The sequence below is a fragment of the Micropterus dolomieu genome, linkage group LG05 (genome assembly GCF_021292245.1).
Source record: "Micropterus dolomieu isolate WLL.071019.BEF.003 ecotype Adirondacks linkage group LG05, ASM2129224v1, whole genome shotgun sequence".
Lineage (NCBI taxonomy): Eukaryota > Metazoa > Chordata > Actinopteri > Centrarchiformes > Centrarchidae > Micropterus > Micropterus dolomieu.
The window spans coordinates 16585994-16601599 of NC_060154.1; the positions used below are offsets into that span (position 1 = coordinate 16585994).

General features: G+C 40.1%; 2 protein-coding genes across 2 annotated transcripts in view; both read left to right on the forward strand.

Annotated features, from left to right (window-relative positions):
- The first annotated feature begins 302 nt into the window (after positions 1 to 302).
- Positions 303 to 3743, forward strand: LOC123971760 (claudin-19-like). Its single transcript, XM_046050785.1, has 4 exons — positions 303 to 610; positions 993 to 1157; positions 1920 to 1998; positions 2173 to 3743. The coding sequence occupies exons 1-4, from the start codon at positions 412 to 414 to the stop codon at positions 2336 to 2338; spliced, it is 609 nt and encodes a 202-aa protein (XP_045906741.1). The 5' UTR covers positions 303 to 411; the 3' UTR covers positions 2339 to 3743.
- Positions 3744 to 6897: 3154 nt separating this feature from the next.
- p3h2 (prolyl 3-hydroxylase 2) overlaps positions 6898 to 15606 on the forward strand; it is a 64043-nt gene continuing 55334 nt past the window's right edge. Inside the window, exon 1 of the mRNA XM_046050786.1 lies at positions 6898 to 7583. Coding sequence (XP_045906742.1) covers positions 7176 to 7583 — 408 coding nt within the window. The 5' untranslated portion in view covers positions 6898 to 7175. The remainder of the gene's footprint in view (positions 7584 to 15606) is intronic.

Below are 15606 nucleotides of genomic sequence, written 5' to 3' on the forward strand. Positions count from 1 at the left end.
CCACCATGCCTGATCGGGACGAAGAAGGTATATAGGGAAATTATAACCTAACTCATATCTTATCTCTGTTGTTACGGCTCTCCTCGCGTTACAACCATACATGTTCTCCCCTACATTTCTTTCTTTAGAATGGTCTGTCTTTACCGCAATTTAGTACTTGCTTCTGATAAGACTTCCTAAGAAAATCTTCCCGTCAACCGCAGGTGGAGTAGAGACCTCGCATGCGTCATGCGCATTGGACTATATATATAGAGGCTGCAGCGAAGTTGCGGGAATAACGGTCTGCGAAGAGGAACTTAAAGGAAGATCACTTTACATCACTGACTGTTGGCTTCAACGACTTCTGATCGCGTTTTGATTTCTTCTCGGACTTTTTTTTAATTCATTGAACTCTACCGCTATCTGGATACGATGGCCAGCTCGGCACAGCAGCTCCTCGGTTTCTTCCTCTCACTGCTCGGTCTCGCTGCCACTGTTGCCGCTACTTTCATGGTTGAATGGAAGAAGCAGTCCCAGGGCAAGCACCGCATCTATGAGGGATTGTGGATGACCTGCAGTGGCACTGAGAGAACAATCTGTGAAATTCACCAGACCATGTTGAAGCTGCCAAGTAAGTTTTTATCACACCTGCACCTGCTCTAAAAACCAGACACTGCTTGTTGAGATATCTTCCACTCACAATAAGTTACTATAATTAGCCAGAAGTGTGTTTCTTTGCATTGACCTCATCTGACTTTATGGCATTGTCTGATATTCATATTGAGCCATATAGGGATTTGTTTTAATCTTGTGGAATTTAGCCAATGTTCTATTTTGTAGAATAATAGTTTTTACTTTAGGTTTATTTGTTATTATTTTGTGATGTTGACAAAGTTAAGACAAAGCATGAGTAATATACAATCTCTTAGACAGAGAGACATGTCCAACAATCACAGTTTTTATAAAGGCTGACTGTATATGTGTAACAAACATTACCACTTCTGCTCTTCTAGCTGAGGTCCAGGCAACCAGGGCCGTGTTGCTGCTCAGCATCTTCATCTCCACTGTGGCACTACTTGTCTCCACGGTAGGAATGAAGTGCACCCACTTCATGGACAGCAAGACTCAGACTAAATCCACAGCAGCTATGATTGGAGGACTTATGTTCATGGTTGCAGGTGTGTTCTTTGGCCGCAGAACCTGAAAGGCTTTCACAGGCACTCAGACTGGATTATATGTTATTATATATGCTAACAATGTTCCCATTTGTCATCTTTGATTTTTTTTCAATTGAACCTTTATTTAAAGTCTTATTGAGATTTGAAATCTCTTTTTCTTTTCTTTCCCCTGGCAAAGACAGGACAGCAGTAACAATGAATACAGACAAACAACATTAGAATGACACACAAAACCAGAATTGAACGGAAACAAAATTCTAAAATCATGACTAACATGTCTAATACAATCATGTAAAAGATGTCATCCTAAAACCAAGCTGCCTGAAACCATAAAAATCACTAGGATCAATTCAAAACAAGAACTTAATGAGACGAACACATCAAAATGTCAAAATATGGCAAGACATCATCAGCCAGAAGAGTCAGCACACAGTTCCCACAGCAATATGAGCAGAAATATTAACATTAGTGGAGGAAAGAAATTGTTCCTATATTAGGTTAGTCTAAATATATTGCCTTAATCTTTCCATAATTTAAACCTCCTATTCTATAAAGCAAAAATTCATCGTCATTCATTTAACCTCTGTTCATCCTCCATCTGAACTCTCCGCGGTCATTAAACAAATCCCTAAAACACTAAGCAAACAGCACAATAACATAGTAAAACATAGTGGTACAGTTGTAAAGTGGTAGTGATAAAGATTAGCAGAATTTAAATGAGTATTTCTGTGATGAACAATATGATGTTTTTCCTTTGTTCAGGGTTATTGACCATCATCATAACTTCCGTGTACGTCAAAATGATTGTTCAGATCTTCGGTCAATCCCATCGACTGCTAAGGTACACACACACACACACACACACACACACACACACACAGTCACACACTCACACGCACGCACACATACACACACACACACACACACACACACACACACACACATACTGTATATATACAAATACAGTGGGGTTCTGTACACACGTGCATCTAAATGTTTGTGTTTTCCTCTGCAGCTTTGAGTTTGGCCACGCAGTGTTTGTCAGCTGGGCTGGTGGCTTCCTCACTATGGCTGGTGGAGCTTTCCTGAGCTGCCGGAGATGCTCGCGGTCCCAATCGACCGAGTCAGTACACGCAAACCCACACCTCCCTACCACCCACTCGAAGTCCAACTACGTCTAGTAGAGGAGTTTGAGGGAGGGGCCAGGAGAGGCCTTGAAACAGTCAGTCCAGAGGAGAATTTCTAAACTGGAGTCGGTTGTGTTCCTACCATGAAGAAATGTCCCTCTGCAGGATTATAAATACTACCTATAGAACATCAAGGCAGCAGCCAGGATTGGGATTACACACGAGATCAGGCTGCGTGTAATGACCCAATGTCCCATTTTTTAAGCTTGTTTGTTTGTTTCTGTTTCAATACAACACTTTGTTACTTTGGTGCCATCAGTCACTGCAGTAGTTCTGCTGTTGTCAGCTGTTTTTCCCCCATTCAGAGTGAAATATAAGCATTCAATTATTACCTCAATTTTTACACACAATGAACTTTGTCAGCCTTTGTCTGATGACATGAAGTAACTCTTCACAACTAGCAATGAAGAACCCTCAGCAGTTTAAAGCGTAGACATAGTTTTGACGCTTCTGTACTTTAATGGTGTACTTTGCCATTCACATCATTCCCTTCACCTCTTCAATTTCACGCTGGTGTTATAGATGAAAGTTGATAATTGTATGATTAAGTGTTATATTTTATTCTCATATTTTCATGTACTTGTGTGATATTGTTATATGGCAGTTTGAAAGAACAAATTTTAAAAAGTATTTGGTTTATTTCACTCTGGTTTACATTTTGTCATATTACATACAGTATTAAACATGCTGATGTGGTAAATTCTTATAGCTTGTGTTGATATAATCATAGCATAATTGTTTGATTGACTGAAATTTTGAGGTTACAGTAGAAACAGTGAAACAGTAGAAAAATGTTCATTGCATTTGAAATGATTTTGGTTATTTATTACTGCATGGGATTTAGCATACAGTTGCATATTGTGATTTAAAAAAACACATAAGAGAAGAAAATGTTAAAAATACTGTAATATTAATTTCAGTCATATCAGTTTAATCAGTCCCTATTTGAAACACGCAAGGCATGAATATTTGGGCTTCACTCCACTGAAGGTTGCTTCCTTTCAGGAAGGCACCTATCAAGTGAAGGTTTTAGCCAAAATACGTGACATTTTCTCTGTTAACTTCTGCATGTGCCACCGGAAGTAAAACTACATAAATATTAGTATCAGAATATACTTATATACTTGGAATTACTCAAGTACAGTAAAATTATCTGAAATATGTACTAAAGTACAGTACTTGACTTAATGGACTTTGTTATTCTCCACCACTGGCCATGGTAGAGACTGTGTATGGCACCCCTGAGGCCTCAGTCTCTGTTTCAAGTGCAGAATCAAAGGTAAATCCATATGACAAGAAGCAACTTCAGTGAAATAGTCTGTGTGATGTAATGAAGCAGGCAGTGTAATATTAACTTCTCTGAATTCTGTAACTAATATAAATAAATAATAATAAATGGTTTGATTCAATTTCATCAACACATTATCATATATATTACATTCAACCCACATTGAATTTGATTGTTGCCTTTGACGTGACAAAGCAGATCCTGTTACCTTGAAAAGCTCCAGCGACAGCGCTCCAGTAATTTCCTGACACGGAAAGAGTTTCCTGCCTTTCATACCAACTGTCAGTTTACCCTCTAAAGACTGTTCACTGGCATCTACAGCTGCTACCATGGTGAACTCAGAGTGGTGAAAGAGTTGTATAACTGTATAAACACAGCTAAGAGTCAGTGTTAATGAGCTCTGCCGTAGGGAAACAGGGTATTACATCACACTGGGTAGATAAGGGAGAGAAATTCTGCTGAAAAATTATAAGTGTATTAAAACCATTTTGGATAAGCGACACCAGTTCCTAGAACTCGACTGATAAACTTTTCACATTTTGTCAAGAAGGATACAAAGACAGGAGATCACTATACAAATGGAAAGATGCATTTAAAATAAATATATCAAGCCTGAACACGTATAAGCATCAATAAATAAAATTAGCCTCTCTGTGTTTCCTGACTCGACTCCCCAAAAAAAGACTGTGCCAATAAAAATCCCATCACCAGAGTCTTAAGCTTTGAACACATTACAACTACAGTTTGCTCCTATCTCATACCATGAAACTAAGTCTTAAAAGTGTGTGGAAGGGAATTAACACCATGTTTGACAGAATTACTTGATTCTTTAAAGGTATTAATTGCAGAAGATTTTAATATATATGTGGCTGCTATGGTCGTGTTTTTGTGACCACCATAGCAGCCAGACAAAAATTAATTTATACCTGACAGAGTTAAACTGTTGGAAGAAATTACCTCATTCTTCAGTTGAAACACAATAAATAGCAGGACACTGTGTTGTGTCCTCAGCGGATGTATACTAACTTAGGAATCTCACATGGGACTGACACACTGCTGCCCAGACTGCTGCCAACACTTCCTGAACTCAATGAGAAGAAGTGAAAACAAAATACAACCTGCAAGATGGATGTTTTGCAACAATGGAAGAACACGTTGATATTTACCCCCTTGACATGCTAATTCCTCTTCGTTTGTCTTTTTTATAGTGAATGCTAAATGACATTTGTTCTTCTTTTTGTTGTTTGGCATCAAGATAACATATCCTTAAATTTTCTTTTGATGACTGAGTTTTGACATACTGCTCTACGCATTTATCTTTCAAGTGCCTCCCCGACAAAAGTGCCCTGCATTATAGTTTTTGTACTTGTCAGAAGTTTATTACACCGGGATTCATTAATCTTAACAAAAAAAACACAACAAAAATTAAAGAGCACTTACAAGTTCCCCAGTCAGCTTTCACCATGCACCACTGATTGCAACCACAAAATTAAACAGAGCGTGAAAGTGATGGACCTACATCTTTTCACAATATTATTTATGGTACATACAGATAATTTTGGCCTATCATATATAAAAACAAAGTCCGAGCAATATTGAAACATTCTAGGCAAACAGACAGTAGACTGAACAAACATGGGTGGGTCTATCTTTCTTGTACAGCAACAGTTTATTCGCTATTCCTACATGCGAAACACCTGAACAGAAAAATAAACAGAAGCTAATAAAAATCAAGTACAACAGCACAATAGTGTTATAAGTGTTTATACTTTCCCCCCTGGATCATACCAGGACAAATACAGCTGCCTCCTAACAAACACATTGTCCATATTTTATTCTGAAGTAGCATCATGTTTCTGGTCAGTATTGTACTTTGCTACCAGAATACTTTTTCATACTTAAAACATTTACTACATCCACATACAGACATAAGTACTGTCTTTACCTAGAAGTTAATACATTCACCCTTACCATTAAGAGTTTGGCACATCTGTAACAGAGAAACATCTCAGCATATGAGAAGTATCAAAAACCTTTTTTCAACAGGGAGTATTTTGTTGATTCTGCAACATTCTCCCACACATTCACTTGCCTACTCACTCAGTTTATTCTTTAGATTGCACAATTGGTTAAAATGTTAACTGCCTATTCAGGATACCAGTAAAGTGTATTGTAAGGGTTTCCCAGCAATTGTATGTTACTGAAATTTCAAATAAGGATGCTGTATTTACTTGCTTCACAGACACTGTAATTACAGCCCCCCAGTGGTATATTTTAAACGTGGCTTTTACGTTTTGTCTTTAGATTACATTTGAAAAAATGTTTGCTTGAAATAATAATTAAAACAACCACACAAACACATTTCAGTCAAGATAATAAAACCTTGGCCTCAGACTAAACTTTACAAAGATAATAAAAAGATAACAAACGTGGATTGTAGCCACATAACGTGTCTACACTTACAGCTCAGGTAAAACAGAAGATTAAGTACACTATCTACAGTGTATGTAAGTGCAATAAGAGTCACACGTTTGTTTTTGTCGTGATTAAAAAGCTGAGAGATCCAATAGGTAGTTTTACCACAGTCCAGTGAATAAACTGCTTAGAAGAGAAAATGCCTACAGAGGGAGACAGACTCCTTTAAGTTTCAGTGGCTGGCTGTGTCGTCCCACTAACCAAAGAAACTTCGAGCAGCAGGTATAGATAGGCCTGCCTATCAACCATAATGGATTATGGGAGAAAAAGACAACAGTTTGTAAGTGTACTAAATCATTTAATGTATATGAGGCAACTCAAAAATTCAAATATCTGTTCACTTATTTATTGGTTTATTTAGCAGGGACATTGCACATAAAAAACCAAGAGGCTATTCATCTGAAGTCTCTGGACAGATGTTACAAAGTAATCCTAAAAAGGAAGAATAGACAGAAAGAATGAAAGTATAAATGATTAAAATGACAAACTTATTGACTTAATATCCTTGTGCCATTGTCTTGGACAAAAAAAAAAAACAGAGACGTGTTCCTTTTTCAGGCATTTTTGCAGTCACGGTATCCATCTGGAAGAAACCCCCACTTTTTCTTTTGAAAGTTTTTTCAGATCTACAGCGGATCTTTTGAAGATTTAACAACTCAACTCAAGTTGCTCTTTCAGAAAAAGGACAACTGTTGTCGACGGTTCAAACGAGTATGTTCGCGTGGTGAAATCACTAAAGTATTGTTGTTCGTGTTTGTGGCGACCCACTGGACTCCCTGAAGGACCCCTGTGGCTCCCCGCTCGCTAAGGAGCGCGACCTGTGATTGTATTCAGCCCATTCATTTGTTGGAGGGGAGGAGTTAGCGGAGCCAGAGGGGTCATAACAAAATGTGTGTCCCCGACTAAAAGCAACATTATTTCCGCCCTGATCCGGTGCCGTCCTGAGAATCCCTGCGAGGAGCATTTAAATGGACTCTGAAACGAGTCCGAACTGGTTGTTGTTGTGACCGAGCGCAGCACCCTCTGCTCACCGCCTGCCGCTCTTCACTGTCTGAACCGACGCAGAGGATGGATGCAAGCTTTCCCCCGGCTGCTATCTTACTGCTAACCGTCGTTTTGTCATCCTCAACAGCCTTTCTGGAGCCTTACGACTTTTTATATGACAATGCGGTGCAAGCGTTTTACAGCAGCGACTATATAAATGTGGTGCGCTACATGGAGGGAGCGCTCAGCTGCTACGCAGAAGTCCGTCGCACCAGAGTCCGGTGCCGACTGAGGTGCCAGGACCAGCATCCGTTTGATGAAGCCTTCTCAGACCTGCGCTTCTTCGACGCAGTCTTCCGGAGAGCAGCGTGTATGAACAAATGCATCGAGGAGATACTTGGCTCGCAGTCGGTGCATAAAGTCAGCGAGGATGTAGTGCAGGACTTCCACCGGAGGATCCCCTACAACTATCTTCAGCTGGCTTATCAGAAGGTACGGGGGGGAGGGGGTCTGCATGTGGATCAGGGTAAACTATTGCTGGTTTATGTGGCTGCTTTGCTCCACATTACCTACCACAGTCTTCAGCAGCTGTTGCTGCTGCACAACGTGATGCAGAGTGATAAGAGGAGTGCTGTGTAGGCTGGACAGGTCTGGGGATTCAATTTCCACTTTAGTAGTAAACTTAAGTAGTTACCAACATGGGCATGTAGCCTACACATGTACCAGTACCTCACTCCTGTGCAGTATAACCACATTAAAACATGTTGATAGACCTCTGAAAAGTGCACCAATTATACAGCAATCAGCAGTTGACTTGCTGTGTGAACATATTCATGAAAATATAACTTCACTACAGAAGTAGAGGCTAACAGATTTTTTTAGATCTTGATATTGCTAAATGCATATACAGTATTGTATTTGCTTTTTGCAATAGCATAATGTAAAGCAAACTCTAGTTCGGCAGTTGTTTAGCAGGATGTTTTACAATTGAACAATAAATTCTATTAGCAAAGTTTTGAGAATAATAGTTAAACATGTTGACCTGTAAACCTAACTGGAATTACATGTTCTGTAAAGAATACATAAAACCATATATAGAACATAAATAAGTGTACAATAAATAATCAAAATGTGCTGATACTGATATGTGTGATAGGCCAATACTGGATGATAATACAGACCTGCTGATAACATTGGTCGAACTCTATGCAGAAAACTAAATAAGACACTGTTGTCAAGCTAACACTGTAAATCTTAGTTCTTTGAAAGTTAATAATATGGAACTGTGAAGTTTTTAGTCCCGACAGCAGAATTATGCAACTGTGATTTAACATGCGCTACATGGGTCTGTGTCCACACACATGTCAAAGACTACTAGGTTGACAAAGACTACTAGGTTGATGATGTTAGATTTACAGTTTAATCAAGACTCAGCAGCCCAATCACAGCGGGTTGACTCTACAGATGTCTCTGCACTTGCTTCACTCCTTTGTTTACAACCACACATTGTTTTTATGGCTCCTCTGTGTGCTGAGTTATTTTTGAACAAATGTTTCGGGGGGGGGGGGGGGGGGGGGGGGGGTTCTTCTGTTTTGGCGGCTCCAACGTTTGCTTTCTCTTCTACTGCTATATTCCACATCCACAGCGGCAGTGATACATGTGCTAGAGTAGAGCGCAAATAGAAAGTTCCAGAACATGCATTTCCCATGAGTTCCATCTTTTGGCTGGTATGATGTTGATCACTTGGCGTGGGAACAATCCAAGAGACAGATAAAACAGGAGAGCTGGGAACAAAGTGCTTATTCAGACTCTGCGTGACTCTGTGTGCAGCGTTTTTCCCCCAGGAAAAAATAAGTTTGATATATTTATATAATGTTTGCCATCAGTTTTTTATGTGCAGTATCACAACCAATCCTTTTTGATGGATATTTTTATTCAAGCTTCCTTGTTTAGACCCTTCTTGTCATGCACTGATCTATTCAATAGTATTACTGCAGGTTTTTGTTTGCATGTTTTGTTTGAAAGAAAAACTGTAACAGGAAAATCCTAAATGAACCTCCTTTTCTGCTCACTGTTATTTTGGACTTTCAACAGATGAAAAGAGTGGAACTTGAGCTTTACAAACACTTCAGTCAACATGCAGGCATACAATAAGATGTGTGACTGCAACAATGACGTAATGATTCCTGCAGGGAAATTGTCCTTTTGCTTCAGGGGGTGGATACTTGCAGTTTCAGTGACTTGAATTGTCACAGTGACTACATGTTAGTATTTACATACTCACGTGAATAAGAGAGTGACTTTTTAACCTAGTTGGAGCTCATTCAGTAAGCTGGCACCATCTCCTCACATGAACGTGAGACCCAGTCGACTTCCACTGCCGCTGACTACAGACCAGCTCCAAATGCTAGGATGATGACACACAGCTTCCACCGCTCAGAAGTGGTGGGAAGTTAATCGACCCTGTCACTGTCTGCGGGCAAATGGTTTCTCCGTTTATGTTTTTTCTGAATCAGCAGAGAAAGACTATGAGCTGATGGGATCCCCTCATAAGAGTGCACACTACTGTCTAGACATTAGCAAAGACACGGCCTTACAGATAGATCCTCACCCAGCTGTAAAAATATTACTAATCTTCTGTGAAAGGAGTTTCACTAACATCTGTTTGGATGGAAAAAGTGGAACATTATGTTTTGTTTTTTCTCTCACAACAAAGCAGAGACTGCTTGTGTTGCTCTGTGTCTCCTAGCATGTTGACATCTTCATGAGCTGAGTACATGGCAGCACATCAAGGCTTAGAGCTCTGATGTTGGTCTTACCACAGGTAAGGGGAGGCAGAGCTGGAGCGTTCCTATTGGCAAGGCCAGTCGACGCACAACAGACCAGTCAGTGTGTACATGTACGTCTTTGTATGTGTGTGCGCACAGGCACCCTCACATGTATGATAGTATGGGGGTACTTGGTGGTGTTTGTGAAAATAAATAACATTCCTGCAGTATTTAACATTCCAGCGTCACACACCCTCTCCTGACAGCCTTTGGCATAATGCTGCCATTGGGCTTGTTAGAAGAGACTCCACAGTCACCAACTGTTCTCCTCACTCCTCACTCTGCGTATGTCCCCAGCTCGGCCATCGTTTAGCCTGGCAAATATTTTATTTTCCTGTTGTGGTCTGTTTGCTTTTCTAAAAAAAGAGAGACACACCAACTTTAAGCAGGTTTTAAAGAGAGACTTCTGTAGCTGCCACTGGGCTGCACCCTCATGGCCTCCAGTGATCTCTGCCGCTGTCCACAGCTCTCGTTCAAAGGCCCTGAACTGCCCTCAGGGGCAAGAAGAGATCGCTGTATCCTTAATCGGATTGCTCTCCTGTTCCAAGACGTTATTGTGAAAATAGTGCTCATTATTAGATTACAGAATCATTACAAACATTCAGGTAAACCCTTTTTTTTTTTTTTTTTAAATAAAAGATACTATATAAGTTTTAAACACTGACTTATTTTTAACTTTGTTTTATTTTTTTGTGTGAATTGAATAAAAATCAGTTTAAACTGTCCTTCCTAAGAATCTGGGTATTTTCCTTTAGAAAATCTGTTGAAAAATTTCGAGCCTCAGATATAATCAAGACACTGCATAGGCATAAACTCTTTAATCCCACAACCCACTAGTGGGTCAGTCATTACAAACTCCTGCTGTGCAGCTAAACATTCTTTAAACCCACAGAACTTCATTATAATTTCTTGTGGCGATCCTGACGTTTCCAAAGATACCAAATATGAAATGTGTATAAAGTGATGCAGAAGACATCTAAAATATTTTTATTTGAAAGATGTAGCCATAAAAACAAGAGTCCTGTTTGAATATTTTACTCCAGTGTAAACACATGAAAAGCTGGAACAACATGCCACAGACTATATACTGTCAAACAACTTTAAAGCTTCTTAGTGGGAAAATAGTTAAACTGGATGTTTGGGGTTAAACATGTACACTTCAAAGTACTAACAAAGCTGCATGCCACTACTTGTACATAAAACAATCTTACAATCATATCTGGTTAAAGTACAAGGTGAGGTTAGTGAACACTGTGTCGTCCCTTCTGACTCCCCAGCTTCACCCTCTTTGCCAAAATGAAATTCTCACCTTGGGTTTGATCCATTGTTAATCCTTGTGGAGAAATGTGTCCTCTGTACATGACCCATCCAAATATTTAGGAGCCTGAATGCAGTGCCCGGGTATAGCAAGATACATACTCTTGTCATCTAGTATGTGTATTTGCGTTCATCTCACAACCTTTTAGATATTATATAACCAGACCATAACGGGGTTTTGTTTGACAGCTTGCTTTACAGGACTGCCAACAGACATCTCCCGTTTGGTCATGATTCTCTATGTCCCAGATGAGTTTGGGACCATAATGACCCTGTTGACGTGCTCATTCCATGCGCCCAGTTTAACCCCAGATTTGGGGACATTTGGAAAATGTAGCTTCAGTGTTGAGGAACAAGGATTTACAAAGTCCATGCCAAAAAATGTGGAGACTTGGCAGAGACTGCAAACTGTAACCTGACTATGATTTGACACACACAAGGCATTTCTTCTGATTGCACAGACATGATCTTCAAGGAAGCTGCTTTCTCGTGACTTAATAAAAGTTAATCTGTCTTGGGAAATGGGACACACAACTCAATAACCACCCCATCGTCATTTTGTTATGAGAACTTCCCTGTGTCTCCCTTCATGATGCTAAAGGGTGACAGCAGGCCAGAACAGTCTCTGAAGCCTGCTGATGTTGTGAGCCGCCTCTGGAATTTTCTCTTCAAAGTCTGACGCATTCATGATTCCACTGTGAGCACAATGATTTGATTACAACACAGCAGGCAGCTTGTAGCTCAAGTAGAGTCCTCCTTGTGTTAGATGGCGTGTTACGGGATTAGAGGTCAGGTGTGTGTATGTGTGAAGGACTGGTAATCATCGCAATGCTTTGTTGCATTTTTTTCTGTCATTTGTTTTATCTTCCATTTTCAGCGTATGGACAGAAGTTGGCAGAATTAGGCTGCGGGGGGGTCTGTTTCCAGCTCCCATATCAGCTTGAACCCCAGCGAGAAATGTTGGAAGAACATTTGAGTGGAAATTAACAGATTTTCTACAGGCAGAGCTCATAGTAGTGAGAGCACTAGATGGGAATCACAGATGATGTTATTGTCATCTGCAGCACATAATAGGGGAGTCAAAGTGCTGAGCGAGAGTGCAGCTCTGTTTTTGGATCGGTTAAAACAAGCAGTAACTCTGCCATTTGCTCAGAGGCAGTCAGGTTGATTGCCGCTAAGTCAGATTTATGTGTTCGATTTGTCTGCAAGGTCGTTTTACAGTTCTACTCTACATTGACAAAATTAAGATATCTGCTCTGCATCCCAGTCTTCACTCTGGTTGGATTTTTAGTCACTTAAAGAGTGCAAATTATGCTTTTTTCCTCTCCTTCTATTGTGTTATATCTTTTTTGTGTGCATGTAATAGGTTTGCAAAGTGAAAAAGTCTACCACAAAGGGAGGTACCATCTCCCACAGAAAACACTGCACCTAAACTACTAGAATATAGCTCGATTGTAGTCCAGCATTTACTTCTGTAAACTATCTGCGCCACTTTGTAACACGCGTCATAATGCTAGCCTAGCGGCTAATCAGCCATGAGCTCAAAAACACTAGTGGAAAAATGCACTGTGCTGCAGCACACACAGTGACAAGACGTCCACCCGCTGCCCCCCCTCATTCCTCCCTGCCTACCAAATGTTACATACTCTCCAGGAAGTCAATGGACATAAAGTTGTTACTGTGTAGAGACAGTGCACAGTTAAAACGTTACGTTTGAAAGACCAATTTGTTACAAATTAATATCTTACTACTCAAACTCTTGCTCCAGTCTAAGTTGTGAAGCTGGTTCAGGAACATGTACAGCTGGACTGAAGCTGTGGTTACCAGCTTGTCAGGACCTGCCCTACTCTGCTTCTGATTGGCTTAACTAGGTACTGCGCATGTGCTACTCCCAACAAAGATCAAATAGAAGCGAGATGCTTCACTCCATAGCTAAAACTGAGCGTTCAACACACAGGGTGAAAAGAGGTGCTGCAGCAATGTGCAGCATGACAAAAATATGTCGTTTTTTAAAAAAATGAAACCATGTAAACATTCTTGTACAACATCTACACAAAATTATCAACCTGAAAATGAGCATAACATGACCACTTTAATGTATGACAAACTCTAAAGGGAGCATCATGGGGCATATGACAATATTAAATTGTAGCAAGTAAAGTTTTAGCATCGTCAATTCAAGGTGTTCAACTTAGTGGTACTTTAAAAGAATACTTTAACATTTTGGGACCTGGAGTCCGCTAGTTGCATGGCTACATCAGGGTGGTGACAAGACTCCAGGAAGTCACTGCACCAAGAAATAATCCAGAACATAACTCTCTGTAAAACCACAGCGTATTGTTTTTACACTTTGATTTTTGTACATATTTAACAAATGAGAAACAATTTATTTAGTAGGTTTTATTACATTTGGACAGAGACTAGTATCAGTTTGAACATCTAAATCTCTGCAAGAAAGCAAATAAGACCACTTCCTAATATAGTCACTTGATACACTGCTGATTAAGTGACAGTAACGGTTTGTGACATAATAAAAAAACTGAAAAAAAAGTGAAATGACTATTGTACTATCCATTGAAATAGATAATTGTTTATTATCACCCATCTGTTCCCAACATAAAAGTTTTCTGTCATTGAATCATAGTGAAAATGGAAAAAAGGGGATCAGATGGGTAAAGAGATGAATACTGTCAGTAATAAATGTAAATAATCACCATAGTAATTATCACCATTACCATCTCCTTTGCACACACCTGCAGTGCCAACATGCTCCACTGATTCCCCTAACCTAGCATGCAGTGCTGAGCTATGCCTAGACATTGTGGCACTTGGTAGTGCCAAGGACGTCTGCATGACTGGATTTGAGCGGATAATGGACCACAGGAATGTGGGGGTGTGCTGTGGCGCAACACACCAATATTGTTCATACCCTGATTAACAATTAAACTGCTGCTGGAGAGGAGGAGGTAGGAGGCTGGTTAAGAATCACTGCTTATAACACTGCAGTGGTCTGTGAGCTGGGATGAGACAGCAGCAGGTTGTTGAAGGAAGTCAGACTTGGAGGTGACTTTTTCAAGCTCTGGCATCTGTGAATGTGTACCTGGGGCCAAACAAAACAGCAGACCGGCCAGAAGCAGGAGCTGACAGCAATCAGGACGCTTTTGATTCAAATTCCAAAACTTCGCTCTTGAGTAATTGAGATATTTATCACTGTGGCTGCTTTCATACCACAGTCTATGCTCAGTTTATGGAAGATCACAATATCCCTTGTCACAAAAGGGAGGATTAGGACCAAGATTCACTGTCTAGATCGAACCAGCTGGACAACAGCGTTTAGGCATACATATATGTGTATGTGGATTTCTGTATTTCAGTAACTCAAGGGTTGGCAGCAAGGACAGTTGTTGCTACTATAGATTTAGAGTGTGTGTGTGTGTGTGTGTGTGGTGATTATCAGTCTAGCCAGACTCCCGGTGCCTCAGTGGAGAAATCAGGGCTGGGATGGAAAAAACAGAGTTTTCCAAGCATCTGTTCAGCTTCACTAGTGACTTGGACTATGTGTTGACTGCTGCGGGGGTGCAACTACAGGAATCGCTTCTATCTGTCATGTTATCTTCTACACAGCAGACAGAATCATCACGTCATGAAAAAGCAGAACACATTAATTTCTCAGAGTGCGACACCCACACAAAACACACAGACTGTTGTGTTTGCATGCATTTTTCCTGTGTTTGACAAGTGTGCTAACTTTTCTGAGGAAAAATACTTACTTTGGACAGTTTTACAGACAAACTGTTTTCTTAGAGAATAAGCTTTTTATGGATTTATGGGTGGTGCTGAAGAGAGAGAACATACAGTGGGTACGGAAAGTATTCAGACCCCTTTAAATTTTTCACTCTTTGTTTCATTGCAGCCATTTTCCAAAAATCAAAAAAGTTCATTTTATTTCTCAGTAATGTACACTCAGCACCCCATCTTGACAGAAAAAAACAGAAATGTAGAAATTTTTGCAAATTTATTAAAAAAGAAAAACTGAAATATCACATGGTCATAAGTATTCAGACCCTTTGCTCAGTATTTAGTAGAAGCACCCTTTTGATCTAATACAGCCATGAGTCGTTTTGGGAAAGATGCAACAAGTTTTTCACATCTGGATTTGGGTATCCTCTGCCATTCCTCCTTGCAGATCCTCTCCAGTTCTGTCAGGTTGGATGGTAAACGTTTTCAGGTCTCTCCAGAGATGCTCAATTGGGTTTAAGTCAGGGCTCTGGCTGGGCCATTCAAGAACAGCCACGGAGTTGTTGTGAAGCCACTCCTTCGTTATTTTAGCGGTGTGCTTAGGGTCATTGTCTTGTTGGAAGGTAAACCTT

Bases quoted from the DNA above. Each gene is read 5' to 3' on its own strand.
- LOC123971760 (XM_046050785.1), top strand. From the start codon at position 412: ATGGCCAGCTCGGCACAGCAGCTCCTCGGTTTCTTCCTCTCACTGCTC. The intron at 1,158-1,919 runs GTGTGTTCTTTG...TCCTTTGTTCAG, and splicing joins ACTTATGTTCATGGTTGCAG to GGTTATTGACCATCATCATA. The intron at 1,999-2,172 runs GTACACACACAC...TTTCCTCTGCAG, and splicing joins CAATCCCATCGACTGCTAAG to CTTTGAGTTTGGCCACGCAG.